This window comes from Heloderma suspectum, chromosome 3, assembly GCF_057233095.1.
Source record: "Heloderma suspectum isolate Gila_16-S chromosome 3, 16-S_ref, whole genome shotgun sequence".
Classification (NCBI taxonomy): domain Eukaryota; kingdom Metazoa; phylum Chordata; class Lepidosauria; order Squamata; family Helodermatidae; genus Heloderma; species Heloderma suspectum.
Window position 1 is genome coordinate 8551536 of NC_139460.1, and position 27691 is coordinate 8579226.

The following is a 27691-nucleotide window of genomic DNA, read 5'->3' on the forward strand; positions in this document are numbered from 1 at the left end:
GAGTTGTGAAAATAAAAGAAAACAACAATATTTTTTTAAAAAACCTATCAACTCCAACAGGGTTTATCAGACAGGTATGATCCAACATGGATGATGGTCACAGGGCAACCAGGTTAGCAAGCTTCTTAATTACACAGACTTTTTCTTCAGCTGGGAATGAAGAAGCATCCTGCGTCACCCAAAGATCACAACTGTACCCTGTCCACTGAGAAGCTTCTACAAAACTTTAACCTAGACCGTTTTTAGTTGCGCTGTGTATGATTCGCTGCCCTTGGGCATTTGTTCACATTAGTGTTAATAATTCAGTGTTATTATTATTAGTTAACGGTTAAGCAGGAGACCTGTATGCTCCTGTCACAGCCTGAATTATCAGAGGATTTTGAACACCTGGCCTATAATGACTGCTATACACAGCACTTACTTAGCACAATTTATTTCCGAGGTTAGCAGTCATTAACCAATTAGACCTCCCTGTAACTCTCCCTTTGCAAGTGCAGAGCTGTTATAACTCTCAAGCCAGGCGGTGGAGGAAACATGGAGTGGATTCTTGGTGATGACCGGGTTGGAATGAGGAAATGAAGCAGAGCAAACCAAGGCTGGGTGCACTCACCCCAAAGTTTGCACCACAGGACAGCTGGATTTTGCACTCAAATATGGATAGCCAGACAAATGCTGAGAACCTGTTTCTGGCCACCGACTTCTTGAGGGCAGGGAACCTTTATCCCACCAGGGGCCGGCGACCCACTGAAAAAATTAATCTGGAGCCACACACAAGGAGATGGCACCTCTCCCACCCGAGGAGAACCTTGGAGGTGCTGCTTGGTGGGGCTGTGGAAGCCCTGCCACTTTTTGGAATACAGAAATGGCCAGGGTGGCTGACGCTATCGTTGCTAAGCACCCTCTTCCCCCTGGTAGGGCCAGGCTGGCTCCCTGGTTTGGCAGGGAGCTAAGGGCACTGAAACAGGAGGGGTGAAAGCTAGAGCACTGTTGGAAGACGTAGAAGACCACCCTTCACTAGGATGTCCATTGCTATAGCCAGGGCCGGCATCATGGGTAGGCCTGATGGGGCAGCTGCCAAGGGCCCACACCCCGGCAGGGGCCCACTGACAAGAGCCCTCTGGAGTTTCTCCTCCTCTTCCCCGTTGCAGCCCGTTTGTTCTCCTGACTCTTGCTCTGGCCCAGGCAATGGTGGTGGTGAGGAGGAGGAGGAGGAGAAGCTTCTGTCGTGCATTAAAAACGTGGTTGTTCAGGCAGGCATTTGGGGTGGGTTAGGGTATTTTAGAAAATGTTTTTATTGTAGAATTTTATTGTTTTAAACTGTTTTATTGTACATTGTACATCGCCCAGAGTGGCTGGGTGACCAGCCAGATGGGCGATTAATAAATGTAATAATGTAGTGGTGGGAGTGCTGGACTGGGAGCCGGGAGATCCGGGTTCTAGTCCCCACTTGGCCATGGAAGCTCACTGGGTGACTTTGGGCCAGTCACAGACTCTCAGCCCAACCTACCTCACAGGGTTGTTGTTGTGAGGATAAAATGGAGAGGAGGAGGATAATGTAAGCTGCCTTGGGTTCCTTGCAAGAGGAAAAAAGGTGGGATATAAATACAATAATAATAAATAAAAAATAAAAAGGAGGAGGAGGAGAGGATGCCCCTGCCTGCTTGCTCACTGCTCTCTGCCTGGCAAGCAAGCAAGTGGGAGCAACGAGGAGAAAGAGCAGCTGTGACAATGGTGGCGAGAAGGTAGACTCACTGAGGGAGGGGGGCATTGAAGGTGTCTTGCCCAAGGGCCCTCCAAAACCTGTGCCCAGCACTGTCTTTAGCCACCCATATCTGAAGATACCCCCCATTCACTTCCACTGCCACCATACATCTACACCCTTTTATTTCACATACTCCTTTACTACTAAGTCCTTGGTTAATGGCCTGGTTCGCACATAACAACCCAGAATATTGGTTGGGTATGGGTTGTCACTGAGTCATGGGTTTTCGTTATGAGTGAACCCTGCACTATGGTTTAACTATGGGTTGTTAACCACAAACAACCCAGAAAGAGAACCCATGATTTGTTGTTGTGCTGAGAACTCTGGGTTGTTTGTGGTTAAAAATCCGTAGTTAAACCATAGCACAAGGTTCACACATAAGGGAACTCCCTCCCTAGGGAACTCCGCCATGCCCCCTCTTTAATGAGCTTCCACCACACATTGAAAACTTGGTTGTTCAGGAAGGCATTTGGGGTGGGTTAGGGTATTTTTAGATGATGTTTCAACGTGTGATTTTACTGTTTTAAATTGTACTGTTGTTCATCGCTCAGAGTGGCTGGGTGACCAGCCAGATGGGCGATTAAGAAATTTAATAAATAAAGATAACCTACAATTCAACGACAATGCATACTCAACCCGTACTCTGGGTTGTTGTTACGTGTGAACCAGGTCAATGAATTTCTTCTGGCATATTAGCAGTGACACACTAGACCCCTCCAGCACACAGTTGAAGAGCAAATGCTGTAGCCACTGCACAACGCTGGCCCTTAGTTGGACCACGATTTGGCCATTTTGATGTGTGTTGGGGTTGTGAGCTGTGTCAGTGAGCCAGGCTTGTCAGGGGTCCTTCTGTTCTTTGGGAAAGAGATAGAGCCTTTCAAAAGTAGAAAGAGAAGGTCTAGAAAGCTCTAACCTGATGAGGTATGCAATGCACATGCCGAAGAGCAGCAGGGAGAGTGGAGGCAGCAAGACCAAGATGACAATGGGTGGCTCTGAACCTAGGTGGGAAAGAGGGACAACAGAATGAAGTCTAAGTCCTGCACTGGAATGAAGGCTAAGTCCTGCACTGGACTTATGTCAAAATATCAAAAATACCATCCCATTAAAGCGCTTCCTGCCAATAACTAAGCCTTAGGAGAGGCATTTCAATCTTTTAGAATGGTGGGGTGGGGGCGGGAGAGAGAGAATTGCTCAAAGGCTGGGAAACCACCAGACGACTGGAGGTCAGGGGAAGGAGGTGGGGCCATGGGGAGGGGTTGTGGCCACCTCAGGAACCCTGGAAGCCCAGAGTGGGACTCTGGGTAGGCTGGATTTGGCCCCAGGCCTGGGTTTCTGCACCCATGCTTTATGGATGCACCTTAGGAACCTGCTCAGGCATTTTAAAGTGGTTAAACCAAGGATAGGGTACCTCCAGCCCATGGGCCCAATATGGACCTCTCGGCCTCTTGGCCTGGACCTCTAGACTCTCCTGAAGCCACAGCCAGCCACCAGCTCCACTCTTGGTTTCTGATAGTATTTACCCCATCTCACTCTGCCCTCCAACGACAAACTGATCAGTGTGTGGGGGGACTTCCACATATTTGGGGAATGGGGTTGCCAGGATGCAAGTGTCCCCTCGCCCACCCACCCAGATGACATAGTTAATAAAAGTAAGAGCCACATATGTAACTCCACCCACTTGGGCTCTGGTCCTGCCCACTTTTGGCTCAGGCCCTGACGACTGCTGAAATGCAGTTCCCAACAGGTTTTGACCAAGCTGATGTTGAACTTGACAGGAAAAATGTCCCCCACCCCCAAGTCCAAACATTGGTCCAGCTTGCCAGGTGATTGTCTACTCCAATTTGTCAGCACTTTTCCAGGGTTTCCGGAAGACATCTTTCCCAGCTGCTTGCCTACGCTGATGGACAATGGCTGTCCAAGGACTCAAGCAATGGTCTCCAATCTTCTCTGGAGATGCCAGTGGTAGAACCTGGGACCCTCTGCATACAAGAATCCTTGGGATTCTTTTACTTAGCACTACCAAGGACTGGAGCTGGGATGTTCTCCCTGCAAAGCATGTGCTCTGCCACCTAGCTACACATCACCTCCCTGTAGGTTTCCCATGTTAATAAGATGTTAACTTCTCCCCCAAAGTTCCCTCCAAACTAATATACCTCAAAGTCATTAATTCCCCGGAGAGCTCAGCAAATCGTCAAGGAAATACAATGCGCCACCCTCCCAATGGAGAGTTCTGGGCTGCCTCCGGCATCTCTCGATACAACTCAAATTATATTAAGTGATTTCTCTCTCCCCCCTTCTCCCTCTCCCTCCCTCCCTCCCTCCCTCCCTCCCTCCCTCCCTCCCTCCCTATCTTGTTCTTCTTGCTGAGATAAGCTCAGCATATTCCCCAGGGGCTTTTCTAATTGGCAGAATGCAGAGTTGACACAAAGCGGCATTAAGCAAAGAGACCCGCAGCGTTCAGCCTTTCGATATGGCTGAGATACACCAATTTGCTTCATCGTCAACAGAGAACAGAACAGAAGAAACAAATGCCTCAGGGATTGCTACATTTTTTTTCTTCTTTTTTTACTGGGTTGTTGCGAGGGTGACAAGAAGATAATGCCAGCCAAGTGCTTCCCACTCAAGTCAAGAGCACCGTGGAAATTGCAGGATGGGCATACATTACCTCTAATGCAGAGAACATCTGGATCAAACCAACAGCTGGGATCGGCGGGGGGCGGCCCTCTTCCAGGAAAGTGCACTGCTCTTCCCAGCGACTGCACCAGGCCAGAGGAGGCAGCCAGCAAGCAGGTGGGGAAGAGGTGGCTCCCTTTGCCATCTGTGTCCAGGATGACGTATCTGGCCAGGGGTTGCCCTCTGCTGTCGGCCTGGACCCTGCGGCTGAATCCAGCAAAATCGAGGTTTTTGACATGTTGGGCCAACGTGGCCCCTGAGATCTCGGCGGTTCCGTGCTGACGTGCCTTGGTGAAAGCTTTCGCGATGAGGTAAACGGCATCGTAGATTGTGCCGAAGAGCGGAGTGACCTGGAAAGATACAGCCAGCTTTTCGCTACTTCCCCAAATGTGGCAAAGCATCTGACTCAATGTTTCCTGCTACATTGCTAGTTTCCCACCTGCTATCAATGTGGGGGCCAAAGGAGAGTGGCTTAAGGGAAACCACTGAGTCAGAAGTTCCCTTCAGAGAATGTTCAGCTCAAATTCTGAGGGCTGGAGGGGGAAACGAAAGGTTCCTTGAAACTGACCCGCAGACTGCTTTTGTCACTGCTGTCTGTTTTGCAGTAGGCACGGTGGTACTCTTCCAGGCAGTGGGATGCCACCCTTTTTTTTACCCAGAAATCCCCTAGAGCAAGGTTGGCAAAGCAGGGAGCGAGCACTCTGCTTCCCCAGGCCAAAGGCCTAGAGGGAGGGTAGGAAAGAAGCAATTCTGATTGGCTTCAGAATAAGGCTATGTCATCATGTCACATTGTTCCGAAGCCAATCAGAGCGGAGGCAATGCTTCCATCACTCTCAGGCAGGAGAACACAACCTGAGGCCCTCCAAATGTTTTGGACTACAACTCCCATTAGCCCCAGCCAGCATGGCAGTGGAGGCTGGTGGCTCCGATGTCAGTGGGGTGGTGAATCTGCTCCGGGTTTCAGTCAGAGCCAGTTTGCACCTTGGATAGCTCTTTTAGAGTTCTAACTGGTTCTGACTGAAACCCAGAGTGGATTCACTGCCCCACTGACCTCCACTGACTCGACCCTTGCCTTTCTTGGCCAATTCACCTGGCCAAAGTGGGACTGATGCCATGGCCAAGAGAAGTGATGAATACCTCTTTGCGGGAGGGAATTGTTCCATCTTGCTTTAAAGAGGCACACTCAGTCCTCATTGGGGCTGTTTTGTGATTTCTCCCCCCCCCATTAGGGTGTTTTTCTACCCCCAAAAATTGTACATCTCAAAACTTTGGGGGTCCCCCAAGTCTTCTGGTACCTCCCTTGTGTGTGTGTAGTGCTCTTTTAGGTACATAATAAGTAACTGTTTTAGAGTTCTGACAGGTTCTGACTGAAACTCAGATCCCCAGTCTACCTTTTTCAAAGCTTTCTTTGATTCTTTTTGCGTGAGAATCCACATGCAATTTCCGCCACATGTTTCCAATTGTACAAATCAGTTGTGCGCGTTTTTAAATGTATGCATTCTTCTCCCATTGATTAAAAGGTATTCGTGCACATTTTTCAAAAGTACACATTTTTTCATGCACATTTTTCAAATGCACACATGCTGTGAAAAACATTTTGTGGGGTCCACAAACTACACTGCAAGCTCAGAAATGTCTGGACTTCGACTGCAGATTGCATCCCAGTCTGGGGGGGGTGGTCTTCATTAAATGGAAAAGGGGCAAAATGCTTCCAAGTTTATTGTGATATGACGTCACTCTCAGCACATTCTGGTTCTGGAGCAAAACAGTAACGAAGGACTTCTACTATAGTCAGTGCTCACCTGTTGTGGTTCCAAATCTATTGTTATTTCACCCCTTTGTTTGGCTGCCCCAAATGCCTCGTAAAAGGTTCTCTCCCCAGATTGTAGAGTAATAGTCAACACTGCGTCATAAGCCTCTCGAAACTTGCGATCGTTTTCCAGAATGAAGTAGGAATGGTTTTGGTATGGAAGGCTGTAGAACAGGGTGTCATACGTCACAAAGACGTATCTCCCATCCGTCAGCCCCATTTCCTGAGCTTTGGTTAGTAACATAGCCTGGTCTTCTCCTCCGATGAGTGCGGAATGCATGCACAGAATTATAACTGAAAGAAGAGAAACCCCAGTTAATTTTTTCAGAACTTTTTCTGCTGTAGAGAAGAAGGAAAAGGTCAGCAGGAGTGTCAATTCACTGCTGAACCAAAGATCAGCTTTAATTTATGATTACACTAGCGAATGGACCCGGCTTTGCACGGGTTGGACTGGCCCTTAGTTTGATACAGCAAAGCCTTCAAGCAAATTTACACAGCTGTCAGAGTGGCCACCCCATCTGAGTGAGAGCCTGCCTGCTGGCACCCCTAAGCTCAGCCCCTACCAGGCTCCCCAAAGGGAGGGTTATGTCCACTCTAGTCCCCTGAGGGAGGGCTGCCCCACAGAAGGGGGAGGGTGAAGCCATATAACTCTGTCCCTCGGTCTCTTCATTTCCCCTGGCTTCAAACGGTACGGACTGCAAAACTATGTGCTGGTTAGGGAAGTCTGCCCCTGGTGACTGAAGATGTCACTGCAAGCCTCGACTGCGTGGGCGCATTAATATGAATTAAAAATAATTAATATATCAACTTAACGTCAACCAAATCACAGCAACGTAGGAATTTGCCTCATACAGAGTCCGACCATTGGGCCCCTTAGCTCATTGCAGTGGAGGCTGGGGGCTCTGATTCAGTGGGTCAGTGAATCCACTCCAGGTTTTAGTCAGAACCAGTCAGAACTCTAAAGGAGCTCTCCAAGGTGAAGCACCTTGGCTTTAAAAGGGGGTTAGACCAGTTCCCAGAGGAGACAGCTCCACACCTTGGAGAGCTCCTTTAGAGTTCTGACTGGTTCTGACTGAAACCCAGAGCGGATTTACCACCCCACTGACATTGGAGCCACCAGCCTCCACTGTCCCAGTGTTGCCCACCCTGCTGGACAAGGGCTGTCCAAGCTCTCAAGCAATGGTCTTTGCCGACCCTTCCTGGAGATGCCAGGGATTGAATCTGCATACAAGCATGTGCTCTGACACCGAGCTACAGCCCTTCTCCTTTGCACCATGGGCCTTCAGGCTATGCTCACACAGGAGATACCTGTCAGGGCACTGTCAGAAAATGTCCCCCTTAAATACAGGGTGGCCCAAAAGTAGGTATACAGTTGTTTAGAATGTTGATGGGACGGGGAGAGAATGTGTGAGTAGAAGATGTGTGAGTGGAGTCAGAATGACAGTTGGGCAAAGTGAGTGACAGGGATTGACAGTTAAATCAGTTAAGTGTAGAGAGTGAGGGGAGTGAGGCCCTTAAGTAGGTGTACAGTTGTTTAGTTGTTTAGTAATTTTTTTTACTGATATTGTGAATGATGGCAGCGAACTTGAGTCAAGAACAAAGAAAGTGGATTCTAAAGCAGTACTGGAAGACTGAAAATTCTCTCCCCCTTCCATCAACATTCTAAACAACTGTATACCTACTTTTGGCCCACCCTGTATTTCTCCTTTTTCTAAAGCATCAGAGAAATACAGGCTGGAAAGATATATACTAAACAGGACATTTAGTACAGAAAGTTGGCTCAGCTCAGGAATGACTAGTCCTTCCAGCCATAGAAAGACATGTAACAATTTCGGGAAGGAGAAATGAGATTTTTGACTCATGGGTCAGGATCTCTCCAAAGATACACACTTCTAAGTTGCAATGATTTCAGTGCAAGAGAGTTAAGCCATCCAGCCTCAAATGGGGGAGAGTCCACCACCTCCAGAAGCAGTGTGGGCAACTGTCGAACAGCCCATACCATCAGGATGTTTTTCCTAATGTTTTGTCAAAATCCTCTTTCTTGTCATTTGAACCCATCAATTCAGGTCTTCCACTCTGGAGTAAGAATGATGGGGAAATCCACCGTGGACTCAAATGAGGCCCCGTTCCAAAGAATCTGACCTCCAGAGTCTGCCATGGGCTGGCCGTGCTCACCTCTGGGTCTGGAGGAGTTCCCACGAGGCAGGTCTCCAGCTTCCTGTAAAACACGATACACTCATGGTGGCTGCCATTAGCTTATCACAGGAAAGTGACAGCTGTAAATGAAGTATTGTATGCCATTTGCGGCTGTAAAGCACTTACTTTTACCTAAATACAGCTGTAAAAAGCTGCAATTTAGATTAAAGTTAGTGCTTTACAGCCACAAATGGTGCAAAATATGCCATTTACAGCTGTAATTTTCCTGTGATAGGCTAATGGCAGCCGCCATTAGCATATCACGTTTTAGAGGAAGCCAGAGAACCGCTCTGCCAACTCTGGCGGACACGGCAGGGCTCCAGAGAACTCCGCAGGGCCCCAGGTGGCCCCAATTGCCCCACAACGGACACCCCCTACCCCAGGACCAGACCGGGGGGCAGGTCATACATCTCTACTCTGGAGTGACAAAAAAATAAATTTCCTCCATCCTCTATGTGACAGCCCTTCAAATATTTGAGGATGGCTATTGTATTGCCTCTTAAACATGTCTTCCACAAAATAAGCATATTCAACTCCTACAATGGTTTCTCATAGGACTTGGTCTTCATGAGAACATAAGAGCCCTGCTGGATCAGATCAAGGGTCCATCTAGTCCAGTGTTCTGTTCACACAGTGGCCAACCAGCTGTCGACCAGCAACCCACAAGCAGGGCATGAGTGCAACAGCTCCCTCCCGCCCATGTTCCCCAGCAACTGGTGTACATAGACTTACTGCCTCTGACACTGGAGGTAGCACATAGCCTTCAGGACTAGTAGCCATCGATAGCCTTCTCCTCCATGAATCTGTCCAGTCCCCTGACCATCTTTGCCACCCTCCTCTGGACACATTCCAGATTGTCAATATCCTTATTACATTGCAGTGCCCAAAACAGGAGACAGAGCTCCAGGTGAGGACTGAACAATGTCTCCCCTTATCATCAATGCAAGCATCTATGATAGCATTAAATTTTCTGAAAGCTGGCTGGGGCATGCAGGGAGTTGTAGTCCAACACATCTGGAGGGCACCAGGTTGGGGATGGCAGTGCTAAGATGATAAAATCAGGTGGACAGGATTGGTATAATTCTAGTCTCTAATCCTCCCTTGCACGCAGTGATGCATGACACTCCCAATCGTGTTGGTCCCAGAGAAGGAGACATATTTCTTGGACAAGTCATGGTTCCAAAAGGAGCTTATATTCTACCTGTTTGCATTTTTAAAAAGAAAAGAGTCCCAAAGCCTCTGTTTTGGTATTTCCACAAATCAGGTGCATAGTACTTGGAGGCTTCAATGTCAGGCACACTTTTCTGGAAGTATACCCCATTGAACACAATGGGACTTACTTCTGAGGAGACAGGCATAGGATTGCACTGTGCATGTGTGAGGCACTCTGCAGTCCTTGTGTTCACTGTCACAGTGATCCTGTGAGGCTATCTAATTTTTGAATGGAGACTGAGAGACAGAGGCATGCTCAAGGCTATGCAAAATGGGGCTAGAAGAACAGAGGTGGCTCAGGCTCACAGACCTCTCCAAGACCCTCTCTTACTTACCTTTGATGTTTCCAGCAGCTTGGATCTTTGCCCAAGTCCCTTCAGCATTTTCGTCATCTTTCCCTGTTGATGTCACAACGCCTACGGGTAGACCCCGGTTTCTTAGTGCCATAGCTAATTTATTGGCCGTGTCCACCCAAAGGTCGTCTTTGGAACAGATGATGCCAACATGAGCCCAGCTAAAGTATTTCAACACAGCCAGGAGTACACCAGTTGAGGAGGGCAATGTTCTTATAAACGTGGGATGGGAGCTTGGGTTGTCCAATTCATCGTTTATGCACACCCAGGAGAAAACGGCTTTATTCCAGCCCTTCCCTAGCAAGGAGGCAGTGTCACAGTAGCCAGGGTTGAGAGGTCCTATAAAAGCCGACAGTTGTTTCTCAGAGCCAATGAATCCCGCAAGAGCTGTACAAGTTTGGCAGTCCTCGTCGCATAATGTGCAGTCCAGTTGATGTGCATGATTAATTGAGGGGTCTTTCTTGATTTGCTCCATGGCTAACTTCACAGCAACTTGGGGAAATGCCTTGGAAAGGAAAGGGTCACATGACCAAGGTCCTACCAGACCAACATTAAAGACAGTGCAGTATATTGGAAGAGGTGACATTAGCATTCCTAGAGATATCCACCAGAGCCCTGCTAACATGTTGCAAAGCATCAGAAGGGTCAGCCGGAGCAATCTTGCACACTGGGAGATGTCTAGAGGAGCACAGCTAAAACACAGTAGGAAAGAAGCCATTCTCTCATAGCTGATTAGTATCAAGTTGAAGTCCTTACAGCTGCATGACCTGTCAAAAGGAAAAGTAGATTGTAGATGGTATAGATGAGGGGTGGGGAACCTCTTCCAGACAGAGCACTGAATTCAATTTTTGGAGGAGCTCTTGGGTGCCAGATTCCAGTGGTGGGTGGAGCTGAAGGCAAAGGGGGTGGGGCTGAAGAGAAAAGGGGTGGAGCCAAAAATACAAAAAAAATGCCAGCATATTGTATCTTAAAGCTTACTGCTAGTAGCTATGCCTTCGGAGACGCATTTCAACCTTTTCAAATGGGGGTCAACAGCACGAAATCTGGGAAACCACAGAACAATATGTGTTTGGAAAAGGGGGGGCATGGCTATCTGGAAAACCCCAGAGCACCAGATTAGAACCGCAGGAGCACCACATCTGGCCTCCGGGCCAAAGGTTCCCCATCTCTGGTAAAGATCGATTATGGGCATTTTAAAGGATCAGTGGCAGCTGGTGGCTCCGATTTCGGTGGGGCTTTGATTCCATTCTGGGTTTTAGCCAGAGCCAGAATTCTAAGGGAGCTATCCAAGGTGCTGAACTCTATCCCCAAAATGGGTTCAGCACATTGGATAGCTCCTTTAAAGTTCTGGATGGTTCCAACTGAAACCCAGAATGGAATTCCAGAATGGAATTCAGCCCCACCGAAATCGGAGCCACCAGCCTCCACTATTCAGGATTTATGACCTGGAAGTGGACAAATAAATTGCAGATGACATAATATTACATGTGCAGGAAAATGTTACATATAGGAAAGAGGCACCCAAAATATATACACATAGGGTACTTCCAAATGAGGCTTTTACTCTGCAATTGCCCACCTCAAACATAGAATTTTAGGGGGGGGGGATGTCCGGATGATGTCATGTACCATCTGAAACCCTCCTATATTTTCCCACTGCTTCTTCTGTCTTTTTTCTTGCCAGGAAAAAAAACAGTTTAGGAGGAAAAGACAGAATAACTACACTATGTCTTTTGATCGGTAGCATTAGGAGCCCTCTGTCTGGAAGCACCCCATAGTTACACGGTTTTGGTTACCTCCATCTTAAAACGGGCATTGTAGAGCTAGAAAAGATGCAGAAAGAAGCAGCCAAAATTATCAAGGGAGTTGAACAACTTCCAAATGACACTAAAGCATTTGGGACTTTTTGTTCAGAAAAAAAGATTTGGGGGTAGGGGCAGAATAGAAGTTTATAAAATGATGCCTGATGTGGGGAAAATGGGAAGAGAAAATAATTTGCCCTGCCCTGGAATACCAGAACTCAAAGTCACCCCATGAAATGATGAGCAACAGATTCAGTCCATCTTCACCCAGTTCTTAACTAGCCTATGGAATTTACTGCCAAAGGATGTGATGATGGTTTCTTAGATGTCTTTAAATGGGGACATCTTTAAATTTATGCAAGAGGACACACCTATCATGATTGTGTATAGAGTCTGCATATTCAGACAGCAGTATGCCATGGAATACCCCTTGTGGGTGAGCAACAGTGGGCAAACTCTACTGCCTTCCTGTCCTGTCTGTGAGCTTCCTAGAGGAATCTGATTGGCCACTGTACGAAACAGGACTTTGGACTAGAATGATCTTTAGTCTGATCTGGCATGGCTCATCTTCTGCCATTATGTTCTTATGTATTGATGGTGCAAGTGCTATCTCACTCGATGTCTGTTCAAGGCAACCTAGCACAAGAACCCCTGCATGGCTGCTACGGAACCCTAGAATGTTACAGAATATTCTGGGGCTTATTCTATGAGAAAGACTCACTTTATGGGGGCACTGGAAAGGCCTTTTGGGCCTCAGCATCATGCCATGCAAACTGAGAATATTTCCTAGAATACCCACAGCCCTCCCTTGGGCTCACGAATTTCTGCAGAATGTCAGTCATGGTGGACAAGTTGTTGTCATTGGGGAAAGCCTACCAACCATGACTGATCTTCTTATGAAGGTTCACTAGGCTCCTACAGAACACCATTTTCAGGGGTTATCGTTTCATTAAAAATAATAATGTCATATTACACACTGTGTAATAACTATATCCACTATTTCAAAACAGTCCTTCATTTGGAAAACGTATGTTCTTTGTATCTTGCGGGAAACTGTCCAGTGCATGTAAAAATACTGGGTGAGAAAAGGAAGTAACGGGTTGTATCCATTATTAGTCTAACTTAAGTCCCATTCATTTCAATGGGTCTACTCTAGGTAGGACTAACATTTGATGCAACCCATTGATATTGGGCCAGAACCTTAGGATTACAATAGGCTATTTATGAACATAAAGAATTTTGCATGGCAATTAGTTATTTTCCAAGAGATACTTGGTTAGCTGCACGTATGGCAAGAATGTTGCCAAATGGAAGGATATGAAGCTGTTAATTTTACTGAGAGACAGCAATATCATTATTATTTCAAAACATTTTTCTAGCACATGCTTTAGACAATAAACACAGTTTTCACGCTATACAATGTGATGACAATATAGGAGCAAGCAATTTTCTCCAGTCAGATTACGAGTCTCCAGTAGTTTGATAAAAAGCACTAATAGAACATCTGAACCTCTCTTCTCACAGTCAGCTTTGAAGACTAGAAATATGTAGAATGAATCTGTGTTTAGTTAGTTACAGCTGATCTGCTTTGCTTCACTTGTCTGCACAGAAAGCCACATGAAATCCACTTACCGGTGTTCTCAGTAGAAACCTACAGCCATATAACTCTCCGACATTACTAACGGCTGCAATGTAACCAGCGCAAAGTCCGGGAAGAATGCTTCATAACAAGAAGCTCCATGCATGCCCTCTGTTTATTTTACAGCTTGAAGAAACTCATGTCTGGAATAAGTCGACATATAAGTGCGCTTGTTTTTATCATCAGATGCAGCTGGGGCAGTTGCCCCGAATTTGATTGTCAATGACAGTAATGCATGTTCAGCACCAAGGACAGTTCCTCTTGGGACTCTTAATTGGAAATACTTTTGACAGAAGGCTGCACACCTGGAAGGGTGTTGCTGAATGGAAGAGGCTCCTGGAGGGATTATCTCGCTCTGCCCTGTCTCCATTCATAGATGTTCTCCTTTGGAGGCATTCACCAAGCCGGATGACACAAGGCCGCCTCGAACCTTCCGCACCTTAAATCTCAACTCTGCTCATCAGCAGCAAGGCGACACTGTTGAACCGTCTTTCCTCAGTCCCACACATCCCAGTTCCTCAATCCTGCATATCCCAGTTCAGCATCCAAGATGCCTGTTGTAACTGTAATTACAGCAATGGCACATTACGGCTTTGTGCTTGGATTAAGAGGAGTTAATCTGTACAATGCAGGTTTTGCCGCCAGACCGTGGGGCCGTGCAGGTCCAGAGAAATGTCTAGGCCTAAAGTTTGGTGAACTGAATTAATCTTGACTTTAGTGGGATTTTAAAAACAAACAAACATTTTGGTAGCACTTCCATAATGCCATTAAGGACACAAGGAGAACCTTGCTGAATCAGTCTAGAAGTATCTAGTGGTGGCCGGCCAGATGATTCTAAGAAGCTCACACGGAAGACATAAAGATGGTGGCCATCTTCTCCCTGCTATTTTATCATTCCAATATCTTCAGATCAAGATGCCATTAAAAGCAGAGGAGGAAGTGCCAGTACAAAAAAGAGGCAACCTTATGCGGACTGTATGTACAGACCTGCAGCCCAATCCTATACGTGTGTTTACGATGAAACTAGTCTCATTGACTTGGAGGGAAACACATCCCCAGGGATGTGCACTGTTTGCAGTCTTAGTGGGCAATGCCAGATTCATAGCTTTAAAACTGGTGCTGTGGAATTTTAAGCAGGTGTACTCAAGGGTAAGTCCCACGGCATTCAATGGGACTGATTCTGTAGCGCAGGGGTGTGGAATCTCTTTCAGCTCAAGCTCCGAATTCCATTTTGGACAAGCTCCTGGGGGCCACATTCCAGTGGTAGGTGTGGCCAGTGGAAGGGGTGTGGCCACCTGGGGAACCCGGGAATGCTGGATTGGAAACTGAATCCAGCTTCAGGGGGAGGAGCTGCTCCATTGGGGCTGAGCTGTTCCACGCTTCCCTCCCACCACCACCACCTGGAGGCTTTAAGAGCAAGGCTGGAGCTGCAGCTTGGGGGGGCTCTGCTCCAGGGGGAGGCGCTGTTCCAACCAAGGCATTTCCCCCCCTCTTCTGCTCTGCCCATCCCCCCACCCGGGAAACCTTATAGGGAGCCCTGGATTATTCCAGCTCTACTCTGGAATTTTTGCTTTTGGATATGTAGAAGGTGTGTTTGGGCTGCAGGGCTTTTAGTTGCTTTAGTTTTAAACAACTGTTGTGATATTTCTGCTTTGAACTTGCATTTAGTGTATTGTTTGAATATTGTATGTGCATATTTTTGTGAGCTGCTTTGGGGGCCTTTTGGCCGAAAGGCAGCCCCCAAATAGAAAACTGAAATAGAAATAAAGTATAACATAACTTAACCCAGGCCTAAAGTCCTAGATGCCTGGACTTCATGCCTTAATATGTGTGCATCTGAGCCAAACAGATGTGTATTTTTTCATTGCGAATTGCATCAGTTTGCAGGTGTAAGAGTGATAATTAGGCATGAAGAGGGACTTTTACCCTTTCTTTACCTGATGCAGTCCTTCTCTGAAGCTCGTATTTGCATTGGGAAGAAATGAGAGCATAAACTATAGGGGGAACTAACAAAATGGGCAATTATTTCCACACCCTGAAAGGGGCTTTGGACATTTGTTTCTTGGACAGTAGTCCCTACCCCATTGTCTCAAGGCAATCCACTTTTAAAACTGAAAGGACTTCCAGAATCATGGGTTATAGTCAACTGTCTGGCAGCTATTGCGTTCTAAACCAGCTGAAGTTTCCAAACAGTCTTCAAGGGCAGGACCACATGTACATTTTGGTAGTCTAGCCCAATGTTGCAAGGGCATGGGTGACTGTAGCACATGTTCTTAGTATTATTCACAGTGGGTGCTGCTAAGATTTGGTGACAAATTGTGAACAACCAGCTCTTTGACTGTAGAGGTAATGATCATAGCCGATAGTTTTAATGTGTCTTTGATGTATCAGTACAGGACTATATTTTCTTGTGGATTTGTCTGGGTATTTCTTATATGTTGTAAAGCCATCATGAAATACTGACTGATGGATCTTTTCACACAACACACATGATCCATTAGAACAAAAAAAAAAATAGTCTAAAGCCCTGACAAAACAACTGAAAAATAGTCCCTAGGTTGCTTTGGAACCTTCTCACACCTATTGAAGTCACAGGAACAAATTTTTGACTGAACAGAAGCAGGTGCTTCAGAAGTCCTGAAAAGTCACTCCTAATTTTTCAGCCAGTTATGTGTTTTGCTGATGAGTCCCTGAACTGCTCCTTCCATGCAGTTAAAAAAAAAAAAAAATCTGCTATAGGTCCCTAGGTTCTCTCTTCTAAGGTTCTGACCTCAGCAGTTTTTGCTGGAATTTGATCATAATTTATGGTCAAAGCACAACAAACAAGTCCAGACTTGCCCTCTGGAGTAACAGGCATTTTCTCTTTCTGGCATTCACCCTTGCAAAAGTGCAGACCCTCATACTAAGGAGTATGGGGAGACAGGAGTGGGGAGACTAAGGAGTGGGGGAGACAGATGGGGCACACAGTGCTAAACCTTTTGGAGAAGAAACTGAAAAGCTGCCTTAAAGTCATGATGAAGATAGGTGCTTTTCCCTCAGACACTGGCCATTATTCCTGTTATTTCTGATGCTCAGGCTGTGAGTGCCGCTACTTATGTAGCCAAAACAGCAGGACCGACACCAGTGGAGGCTGGTGGCTCCGATTTCGATGGGCTGTGAATCCACTCTGGGCTTTTCAGTCAGAACCAGCCAGAACTCTAAAGGAGCTATCCAAAGTGCTGAACCCCAACCTCAAAATAGGTTCTGCACCTTGGATAGCTCTGTTAGAGCTCTGCCTGGTTCTGACTGAAACCCGGAATGGATTCACAGCCCACCCAAATCAGAGCTACCAGCCTCCACTGACCCACACATAAGACAGAGGTGCCAGTAGGCTTGGGGGAACACAAAGATTAGTAGAAGTAGAAAAAAAACTTTAGGAAAAAGTTTTTGCCCACCCTATTTCTGTATGCCTGGCACCTACACGTAAATTGTGCTTTCTTGCTGCTGCACTGAACTATCGTTTTAGTTAAAACTGGTGTTTTTTCTGGGCTTTGTATCTGCTGTTGCTTGTTATAGTTCTTGTGTGTGTTTTCCAGGGCTGGCCCAAAACCTTTTGCTGCATGCCCACCCATCCCATGTCCAGATGCATTGTATCCAAAGCCACCTAAGTCATTTTGATACATGAGGTAGAAAATCCCACAAGCACTTCTCCCCATCCCTGGCAGTAGAATTACAATAAAAACAAGGTAAATGACTAGCAATTTGCTACCTTTTTATGACACCTAAATCTACTGCCTGAGGCAACTGCTTCACTCTGCCTCATGGTAGGGCCGGCCTTGGGGTTTTCACATTTACTGTGGACAAGTGGGACCTTCAACAAAACATTCCAGCATCAAGTGCTACTATTTAGAGTTCCAACCAGCCCACTCCACTCAATTCCATCCCCCCAGCCCAGTTTTCTATCCCAACCCCCACTCCTGGCAACAGCCAATCAGGACTTTGCAGCCACTGAGCATGCTCAGCTCTCATTGGGCTGTTTGGATCACCTGCCTACGCCACTATAGGGTTGTTTTTCCTACACTTTTTGGTGTGTTTCTGCAACCTTTGGGGCTACCCCAAACTTGCTGATACCTACCCTCTTGTGTGTGTATGGTGCTGTTTTGTCTACATAAGCATCGGCACTCAATGCCTGAACACTGGAAATAGAGGGGATGGTTTTTAGGTTTACTTTTGTGTGTTTTTCTGGTAAGCCACCTCAAACAATTTTGGGGAGGCAAGACTCACATTAAATAAATAAATAAATAAATAGGCTACTAACAAGGCTACTAACTGGGCATGGGGAAACACATCTTACCCATGCTTATAGCTTCATTCGCTCCTAGTCCATTTCTGAGCACAATTCCAAGTGTTTCTTCTTACCTGTTAGGCTCTGCACAGATTGCGCACCAGGTACTGGAGGGAGCCTTCCTCCTTGCCTGTGTATTCAGATTTTCTGTGGAGGCTTTCTTCGGGGCACCCTTGCCATCTGAGGTGACAAGGCAGAGAGGGCCTTCTCGGTGGTGGCAACCCAAGGAGCTATCCAAGATTCTGAACTTTACCCCCCAAATAAGTCCAGTATCTTAGACAGCTCCTTTAGAGTTCTGGCTGGTTCTGACTGAAACCCAAATTGGATTCCATGGCCCACCGAAATTGGAGCCATCAGCCTCCACTGGCTAATCTTTGGGACAAGGGGAACTCCCATTGGCATCAGTGGAAAGATTTTGTTCTAAGCTTCATTTTCATGTAGGGGGTGGGGTTGCAGGACATTGCAGCTTGTGGTGGTAGTGTTAACGCTTTTCTCCCCAGATTCAACCCCCTTGAAAATTGCCCCCTGCATGGCAATGGAACTGAGAGAAAACAATTTGCATTGGCACCAACGGGCACCTAGTGCTCTGGGAAATTGATTTGGGTTCCTGGAAAATAGATTCCTGGTGCCCACAATTGGGAATGTTGCGGAAAATATTTCCAGTTTAAGATAGAGTATAATGGAATCATAGATGGCAGAGAATGATCAGCAATCTGCCCAGGAGAAAGGCTCTGAAATGCATAAGCCATGTTGACATGAGAAACTGGCTGAGCAAGGCAAAGAAGATTAGGGCCAGGCATCGTTCCTGAGAATTAGGAGAAGACCATGAAACTTGGATATACAGCATGTCTCTCTCTGTAAACAAAGGCTTTTTGATAGGAGGTACACATTGCTGAGAGCGTTCATACATTTCTAGACAAAGCACTAATATCTCTGATTGTTTCCTGATGTTACAAAGAAGTAAACACAACAAATGCTCTGAAAATACCCTGCATTTCTGGCATTTGAATTCCAAATATATCCAAGAATGAGTTGCTTCCCACACACACTGAAACCCAAAAGGGCATCCCTGCTTTGAGAGTTCCATTTTGCAATCTTTTAAGTAGATCACTTAAAAGCAATCTTTTGTTATGATGGCCAGGATGAGAATGGTGAGTGTGTTTGCGGGGCTGGGGGCATACATCACAGAGTCCCTGGCAAGTATAGTGACTCACTCAAAATGCATGGCCACTGCCCATCCACATAAGAAGAGCCATCCTGGATCAGACCAAAGGCCTGCCTATAAGGGTGGTGTCAAGGTTCCCCTGTTGCCTTCTGAATACTCCAATAGTCAAAATCAACACTCAGACAAAAGGGCTGCTTTCCAAGGCTTTAATTCCATTTATCCTCATGAGGCATTTATTTATTTATTTATTTTCATTTCTATACCACCCAGTAGCCAAAGCTCTCTGGGCGGTTCACAAACCGGCATACAGATGCTAATTGCTTGAGACTCAGAGAAACTACAAAGGAACAGCCACCTAGGGGTTTCTAAGGGTTAGGATGTCAGTTGGTCTCTATTTGGGAAAAACACGGCAACTCGCTGAACTTAAGGGGTGGGAGGGGAAGATCTCTCCCTTTTCCGTGGAGCCTCGGGGTGCAGCTGTTGACGTCGAGCCAATCGCACTGAGCACCTAAGCTCAGCTCCTGCAATCTCTTGCTTGTGCCTGTGTCTGTGCCTCACATCTAAAAGCTCAAGTTGCCCCTCCCTTTCCATGCCTGGATCATTGTCGCTCCCAGGGATGTGGGCAGGGGGGGGCTCCCCCTCCAGCTGTGCCTCTGAAGTCTGAGAGAGTTCCTCCTCCATGAATTGTCTCTCCTCCTCAGAATCAGAGATGCTTTGGGACTCTATGGGCTCAGACACAACCCTGACAGGTGGATGAATTTGTCCGTTTCATTTTCTCCTGCATTTGAGTTTTTCCATTCTCAAGTTCTGTCAATTCCACATATAAAGACATTTGTACATTTTGGTAAATTCTTATAAGAAACCAAAACTAGTTCCTCACCCATCTGTACTGGCCAAATTCAAATAGGTATTCCCAAGATAGAGCAGGCCATGTTGTACCAGCCTGCCATACTGGTCAGAAAAAAGAAGTCGCAACATTAGTTTGGCAGCACAAACATGGCTGAATACAAAGGGATTCAAATTCAGATTTTAAGATGGGGGGGAGCAATCCTGTGGCCCCTAGACAGTGTCTGGGGGTTCATGGGATACTTCAGATTCCTGGATCCATGATCCAAGGTCCACTTCCTTCTCCCTCACAGCGGGCGCAGAAACAGCCATGCTGGCTGCCTCTCCGAGGTCAGGAACCCGACCTCAGAGAGGGGGTAAAGGGGGCATTCCAGTGGGTGGCGAGGGGAGGAGACTGGGGAGGTTGGGATATGAGCCATCCCAAGGCCTCTGCCACTTCCTTCCTTCCCCCTCCGACACCCCAGCTAGATGGGCAAAAAGGCCCATCTAGTGAAACTGCAGAGTGGGAGGACTGGCGGAGGTGACAGTCCCCTCTGCTGTTCCTCCTGCTCTGCACTGGATGCTCCTAAGCTTCTGAGTTTGGAGGCGTACGAGCACTGAAGGCAGAAGTAATAGCATTGTCCCCTTAAGCACTCAAAGCCCTGGGCCTGGATGGACAAATCTGTCAGTTTTGGTTTCTCCCACATTCATTTTTTTAAAAATTTTCTCAAGTTTTCTCCATCCTGTTTATGGAGAAATTTGTGAATTTTGTTAAGTTCTTGTCAAAACAAACAAAACAAACAACATTTTCACTCATTTCTACCTATAGCTACAACATTCCATTCAACCATGGCCAACCAGCTGCCCACAGGAAATCCACAAGCAGGACACAAGTGCAACAGCACCCCCCTGCCCATGTTCCACAGCAACTTGTGTACATCGGCATATGGCTACTGATACTGGAGGTAGCATGGAGCCATCAGGAACAGTAGCCATTGATAGCCTTCTCCTCCATGAATTTCTCTAATCACTTTTTAAAGCCATCCAAATTACATCTTGAGGAAGTGAATTCCAGAGTTTAAGTCTGCACTTTGTGAAGAAGTCATTCCTTTTCTCTGTCCCGAATCTCCCACCGATCAGCTGCATGGGATGATATGGACTCTAGTGTTATGGGAAGAGCTTTTTCCACAGCATGCAAAATTTTATGCATCTCTATCTAACTCACCTTTTTTCTAAACAAAATAGCCCCAAACTTTGTAACCTTTCCTCTAGGGATGTACGAAAGTCACTTACCTGAACCGAAATTTGCTTTGCGGTGGGGGGGAGGCGCCCCGTCCCTCCCCCAGAAATTCTGGCCTGGGGGGAGGCATCCCGTCCCTCCCCCCCCAAATTCTGGCTGGGCGGGAGGTGCCCCATCCCTCCCACCGCGAATCCCGGCCGGCCGGGAACGCAAATGGCGGCGGCCATAGCCGCCGCCGTTTGTGTCCCTGCAGTCAGCCGTGATAGGCTACGTAAATGTTTACGTAGCCTATCACGGCTGAGTGAAAAAAAACAAAAACAAACCGCACGTATGCAAATGGCGGCGCCCATGGGTGCTGCCATTTGCGTTCCTTATTTTGGCACATGTAGTCTACGTAAACATTTACGTAGACTACGGCGAAAATAAGGGGAACGCAAATAGCGTAGACACTATGCTATTTGCGTTCCCCTTATTTTCGCCGTTGTTGCTGTTCAGTCATTCAGTCTTGTCCGACTCTTCGTGACCCCATGGACCATAGCACGCCAGGCCTTCCTGTCCTGCGCTCTCTCCCGGAGCGTGCTCAAGTTCATATTCATTGCATCGGTGATGCTATCTAGCCATCTCATCCTCTGCTGTCCCCTTCTCCTTTTGCCTTCAGTCTTTCCCAGTATCAGGGTCTTTTCCAGGGAGTTTTCTCTTCGCATTAGGTGGCCAAAATATTGGAGCTTCAGCTTCATTATCTGTCCTTCCAATGAGCACTCAGGGTTGATTTCCTTTAGGATGGACTGATTTGACCTCCTTGCAGTCCAGGGGACTCATAAGAGTCTTCTCCAGCACCACAGTTCGAAAGCATCAATTCTTCTGTGCTCAGCCTTCCTTATAGTCCAGCTCTCACAGCCATACATTACTACTGGGAAAACCATAGCTTTGATTAGACGGACCTTTGTCGGCAAGGTGATGTCTCTGCTTCTTACTATGCTGTCTAGGTTGGCCATAGCTTTCCTCCCAAGGAGCAAGCGTCTTTTAATTTCATGGCTACAGTCACCGTCTGCGGTGATCTTGGAGCCCAAGAAAGTAAAATCTGTCACTGCTTCCATTTCTTCCCCTTCTATATGCCAGGAAGTGATGGGGCCAGATGCCATGATCTTAGTTTTTTTAATGTTGAGTTTCAAACCAGCTTTTGCACTCTCCTCTTTCACCCTCAACAAGAGGCTCTTGAGATCCTCTTCGCTTTCTGCCATTAGGGTGGTATCGTCTGCATATCGGAGGTTGTTGATAATTCTCCCGGCAATCTTAATTCCGACCTCTGATTCATCCAACCCGGCATTTCTCATGATGTACTCTGCATATAAGTTAAATAAGCAGGGTGACAATATGCAGCCTTGTCGTACTCCTTTCCCAATTTTGAACCAATCGGTTGTTCCATGTCTGGTTCTTACTGTTGCTTCTTGACCCTCGTACAGGTTTCTCAGGAGACAGGTAAGGTGGTCTGGTACTCCCATCACTTTCAGAATTTGCCACAGTTTGTTGTGATCCACACAATCAAAGGCTTTAGCGTAGTCAATGAAGCAGAAATAGACGTTTTTCTGGAATTCTCTTGCTTTCTCCATGATCCAGCGAATGTTGGCGATTTGATCTCTAGTTCCTCTGCCTCTTCGAAACCCAGCTTGTACTTCCGGTAGTTCTCGGTTCGCATACTGCTGAAGCCTAGCTTGTAGGATTTTGAACATCACCTTGCTGGCATGTGAAATGAGCGCAATGGTGCGGTAGTTTGAACACTCTTTGGCGTTGCCCTTCTTTGGAATTGGAATGTAAACTGACCTTTTCCAGTCTTGTGGCCACTGTTGAGTGTTCCAGATTTGTTGGCATATTGAATGCAGCACTTTAACAGCATCATCTTTTAGGATTTTAAATAGCTCGGCTGGAATACTGTCATCTCCGCTAGCTTTGTTGTTACTAATGCTTCCTAAGGCCCACTTGACTTCACTCTCGAGGATGTCCGGCTCAAGTTCAGTGACCGCACTATCATGGCTATCAGGGACATTCAGATCTTTCCTGTATAGTTCTTCTGTGTATTCTTGCCACCTCTTCTTAATCTCATCTGCTTCTGTTAGGTCCCTGCCTTCTTTGTCATTTATCATGCCCATCTTTGCACAAAACGTTCCCTTGAGATCACCGATTTTCTTGAAGAGATCTCTAGTCTTTCCCATTCTGTTGTTTTCCTCGATTTCTTTGCATTGTTCACTTAAGAAGGCCTTCTTGTCTCTCCTTGCTATTCTCTGGAACTCTGCATTCAGTTGGGTATATCTTCCCCTTTCTCCCTTGCTTTTCGCTTCCCTTCTTTCGTGAGCTACTTGTAAAGCCTCATCAGACAGCTACTTTGCTTTCTTGCATTTCTTTTTCTTTGGGATGGATTTCATTGCTGCCTCCTGAACAATGTTACGGACCTCCGTCCATAGTTCCTCAGGCACTCTGTCTATCAGGTCTAATCCCTGAAATCTATTCCTCACCTCCACTGTATATTCATCAGGGATATGATTTAGGTCATACCTGAACGGTTTAGTGGTTTTCCCTACGTTCTTCAATTTAAGCCGAAATTTTGCAAGAAGCAGCTCATGATCTGAGCCACAGTCAGCTCCAGGTCTTGTTTTTACTGACTGTATGGAGCTTCTCCATCTTTGGCTGCAAAGGACATAATCAATCTGATTTCGATATTGACCATCTGGTGATGTCCATGTGTAGAGTCGCCTCTTGTGCTGTTGGAAAAGAGTGTTTGCTATGATCAGCGTGTTCTCTTGGCAAAACTCTATTAGCTTTTGTCCTGCTTCATTTTGTACACCAAGGCCATGCCTGCCTGTTATCCTGGTGATTTCTTGACTTCCTACTTTAGCATTCCAATCCCCTATGATGAAGAGGACATCTTTTTTGGTGTTAGTTCTAGAAGGTGTTGTAGGTCTTCATAGAACTGATCAACCACAGCTTCTTCGGCCTCAGTGGTTGGGGCATAGACTTGAATTACTGTGATGTTGAATGGTTTGCCTTGGATTCGTACTGAGATCATTCTATCCTTTTTAAGATTGTACCCCAGTACTGCTTTTCCCACCCTTTTGTTGACTATGAGTGCTACTCCATTTCTTCTAAGGGATTCTTGCCCACAATAGTAGATATGATGGTCACCTGAATTAAATTCACCCATGCCTGTCCATTTTAGTTTGCTGATTCCCAAAATGTCGATGTTCAATCTTGCCATCTCATGTTTGACCACCTCCAGCTTACCTTGATTCATTGATCTGACATTCCAGGTTCCTAAACAATATTGTTCTTTACAGCATCGGATTTTCTTTTCACCACCAGACACATCCACAGCTGAGTGTCCTTTTGGCTTTGGCCCAGCCGCTTCACTCTTTCTGGCGCTACTTGGAAATACCCTCTGCTCTTCCCCAGTAGTATATTGGACACCTTCCAACCTGAGGGGCTCATCTTCCGGCGTCATCTCTTTTAGCCTTGTGATACGTTCCATGGGGTTTTCTTGGCAAGAATCCTGGAGTGGGTTGCCATTTCCTTCTCCAGTGGACCACATTTTGTCAGAACTCTCTGCCATGTCTTGGGTGGCCCTGCACGGCATAGCTTATGGCTTCACTGAGTTACGCAAGCCCCTTCGCCACAACAAGGCAGTGATCCATGAAGGGGTATTTTCGCCGTAGTCTACGTAAATGTTTACATAGACTACACATGCCAAAATAAGGAACGCAAATGGCACTGCCCATGGGCACCGCCATTTGCGTACGTGTGGTTGTTTTTTTTTCCCACTCAGCCATGATAGGCTACGTAAACATTTACGTAGCCTATCACGGTATTTTTTGAAAATCTAGCCGTGATAGGCTACGTAAATCTTTACGTAGCCTATCACATTTTTGTGTGTGTGTGTGTGTTTTTCTGGAAATGGCGGCGGTGGCGGCGGCCGGTCAGAAGACCGGCCGCCGCCGCACCACCGCCAAACCGCCCCCGGAGCCGCCGCCGCCAGGGAGGTTCGCCAAAGATAAGTCCCGTCCCGGGGGGGGGGGGGGACAGACCGTTTCACCACCGATTTCGGGGGACCGAATGTGCTGGCATTCGGCCTCCCCGAGATTCATGGCGAAATTCTCTGACATCCCTACTTTCCTCAGAGGGGAGTTGCTTCCTCTTGGATGAATACCATCTGGGCCTGATTATTTGTTTGCTTATTTATTTACCATTTGTCCATAAAGTTTAGAACTTCATGCCTTGTCACCACTATTTACCTCAGTTCCTCAAACGCCTGTCCTGAAAATATCAGTTCAGGTCTGGGTCTGTGTCCTACATTTTCTACAGTGGAGTCAGAGACAAAGAATTCATTACACTTCTCTGCGATCTCCTTATCCTCCTTTAGCACTCCTTCCCCTCCCTTCTCATCCAATGGTCCAAATGCCTCCTTAGCCAGAATTTGTTTATTGCTGGTCTTAATATTATTAGCAATATGCCCCTCAAAAAAATGTTTGCATACCTTATTGTTTGCTTGCATTTCTTTTGTGCAAGTGTGCACTCTGTTTTGTTCTATTGTCTGTTTTCTCAGGCTGCACCAACTCAAACTGATACCATACAAGCAGACCAGATGGTGCTCTGGATACCACCACAGGAATTCCTCTAATGGTGGCATCAAGTTCAGAGCACATCCAGTGGATTCACCACCCCACTAACATCGGAGCCAACAGCGGATATCCACTGAGCAGATATGTGATTTTGTTCTCAAATTGTCTTGCAAATGTGGCATAGCAGGCCTCCAAGCATCTAATACATCCTGAGGTTTAGCTGTAATAAACCTTTTGGCAAGCAGAAAAGTTCTACTGGATCACTACTCAATGATGCAGGGGTGGTAGAGAAGTAACTTTGCTTTGGGTGCTGTTGTTTTTGCAGGGGGAGGGGAGTAACGGAAATGCCATGTTGAATGTCATTCCTCCCCTTCACCCCACCCCAGTTTTCACTGCATTGAACACTGAGAAATTGGAATGAAATTTCATACACCTTTGAAAGGCAGAACTGTTGTGATGGTATGCACCCAGTTTTGTTCCACTATTTCAGTGTTTGGCAGAGCTGTTGCATTAAATTAACATTGGAATGAAATTAAATTGAATTGCAATGAAATGAAATGAAATTGGAATGAAATTTGATACACACCCTTGAAAGGCAGAAAACAATGCAGTGATTAATTGAAGGCAACATTGATTCGTCAAGAACACATCCTGCCAGACTAATCTGATCTCATTTTTGGATCAGGTAACCTCCCTTGTGGACCGTGGAAATGCTGTGGACATCATATACCTCAGCTTCAGCAAAGCTTCTGACAAAGTGCCCCATGATATCCCGATGAGCAAACTAGCTCAAAGTGGGCGAGATGAAGCAACTCTCAGGTGGATCCAGAGTTGGCTACAGAATCGGACTCAAAAAGTGCTTATCCATGGGATCTTCTCAAACTGGGGAGAGGTGACGAGCAGGGTACCGCTGGGCTCAGTCCTCGGCCCAGTGCTCTTCATTATTTTTATGAATGACTTGGATGAGGAGGTGCAGGGAATGCTGATCAGATTTGCAGATGACACAAACTTGGGCAGGATAGCTAATACCCTGGAAGACAGAAACAAAATTCAAAGTGATCTTGATAGGCTGGAGCTCTGGGCAGAAAACAACAGAATGACATTTAATAGGGATAAATGCCAAGTTCTGCACCTAGGAAAAAGAAACCAAATGCACAGTTACAAGATTGGGGAGACTTGGCTCAATAACACTACAAGCGAGAAGGATCTTGGAATTGTTGTAGATCACAAGCTGAATATGAGCCAACAATGTGATGTGGCTGCAACAAAGGCAAAGGCTATTTGGGGCTGCTTTAATAGAAGCATAGCTTCCAAATCACATGAAGTACTAGTTCCCCTCTACTCAGCACTGGTTAGGCCTCAACTGGAGTACTGTGTCCAGTTCTGGGCACCGCACTTTAAGAAGATGCAGACAAACTGGAAAAGTTTCCAAGGAGGGCAATGGAGATGATCAGGGGACTGGAAATAAAGCCCTATGAGGAGTGACAGAAAGAACTGGGCATGTTTAGCGTTGAGAAGAGAAGACTGAGGGGAGATATGATAGCGCTCTTCAAGTACTTGAAAAGGTGTCAGAGAGGAAGGCCAAGATCTCTTCTTGATCATCCCAGAGTGCAGGACATGGAATAATGGGCTCAAGTGACAGGACGCCAGATTCCAGCTGAACATCAGGAAAACCTTCCTGACTGTTAGAGCAATGCAACTATGGAACCAATTCCCTAGGGAGGTGGTGGGCTCTCCCACTCTGGAGGAATTCATGATCAAGCTGGACAGCCATCTGTCCGGGATGCTCTAACCTGGACTCCTGCATTGAGCAGGGGGTTGGACTAAGTGGTCTTATAGGCCCCTTCCAACCCTACTATTCTATGATTCTATGCACGTTTAGACAAAAGAAAGCCCTGCAACTCCCAGCATGCCCCAGCCAGCCATGCTGGCTTGGGAATTCTGGGAGCTGTAGGGCTTTTTGCTGTCTGAACATGCATGGGATTGCTCCCTAAATGTATGTAAAATTGTTACAGTGACCATTCAGAAAGCAGTGTTGATAATAACAGAAGCATCTTGGCATTGGTAAGGTAATTAACTCTGG

At 46.5% G+C, this 27691-nt stretch overlaps 1 protein-coding gene across 1 annotated transcript in view; it reads right to left on the reverse strand.

Annotated features, from left to right (window-relative positions):
- LOC146349318 (retinal guanylyl cyclase 2-like) overlaps positions 1-20094 on the reverse strand; it is a 66082-nt gene extending 45988 nt beyond the window's left edge. Inside the window, exons 1-10 of the mRNA XM_084845390.1 lie at positions 20026-20094; positions 16286-16349; positions 15385-15441; positions 13441-13493; positions 11789-11829; positions 10985-11049; positions 9989-10684; positions 6238-6539; positions 4428-4785; positions 2676-2760 (exon numbers count right to left, since the gene is read on the reverse strand). Coding sequence (XP_084701516.1) covers positions 2676-2760; positions 4428-4785; positions 6238-6539; positions 9989-10684; positions 10985-11049; positions 11789-11829; positions 13441-13493; positions 15385-15441; positions 16286-16349; positions 20026-20094 — 1790 coding nt within the window. The remainder of the gene's footprint in view (positions 1-2675; positions 2761-4427; positions 4786-6237; positions 6540-9988; positions 10685-10984; positions 11050-11788; positions 11830-13440; positions 13494-15384; positions 15442-16285; positions 16350-20025) is intronic.
- Positions 20095-27691: the final 7597 nt, after the last annotated feature.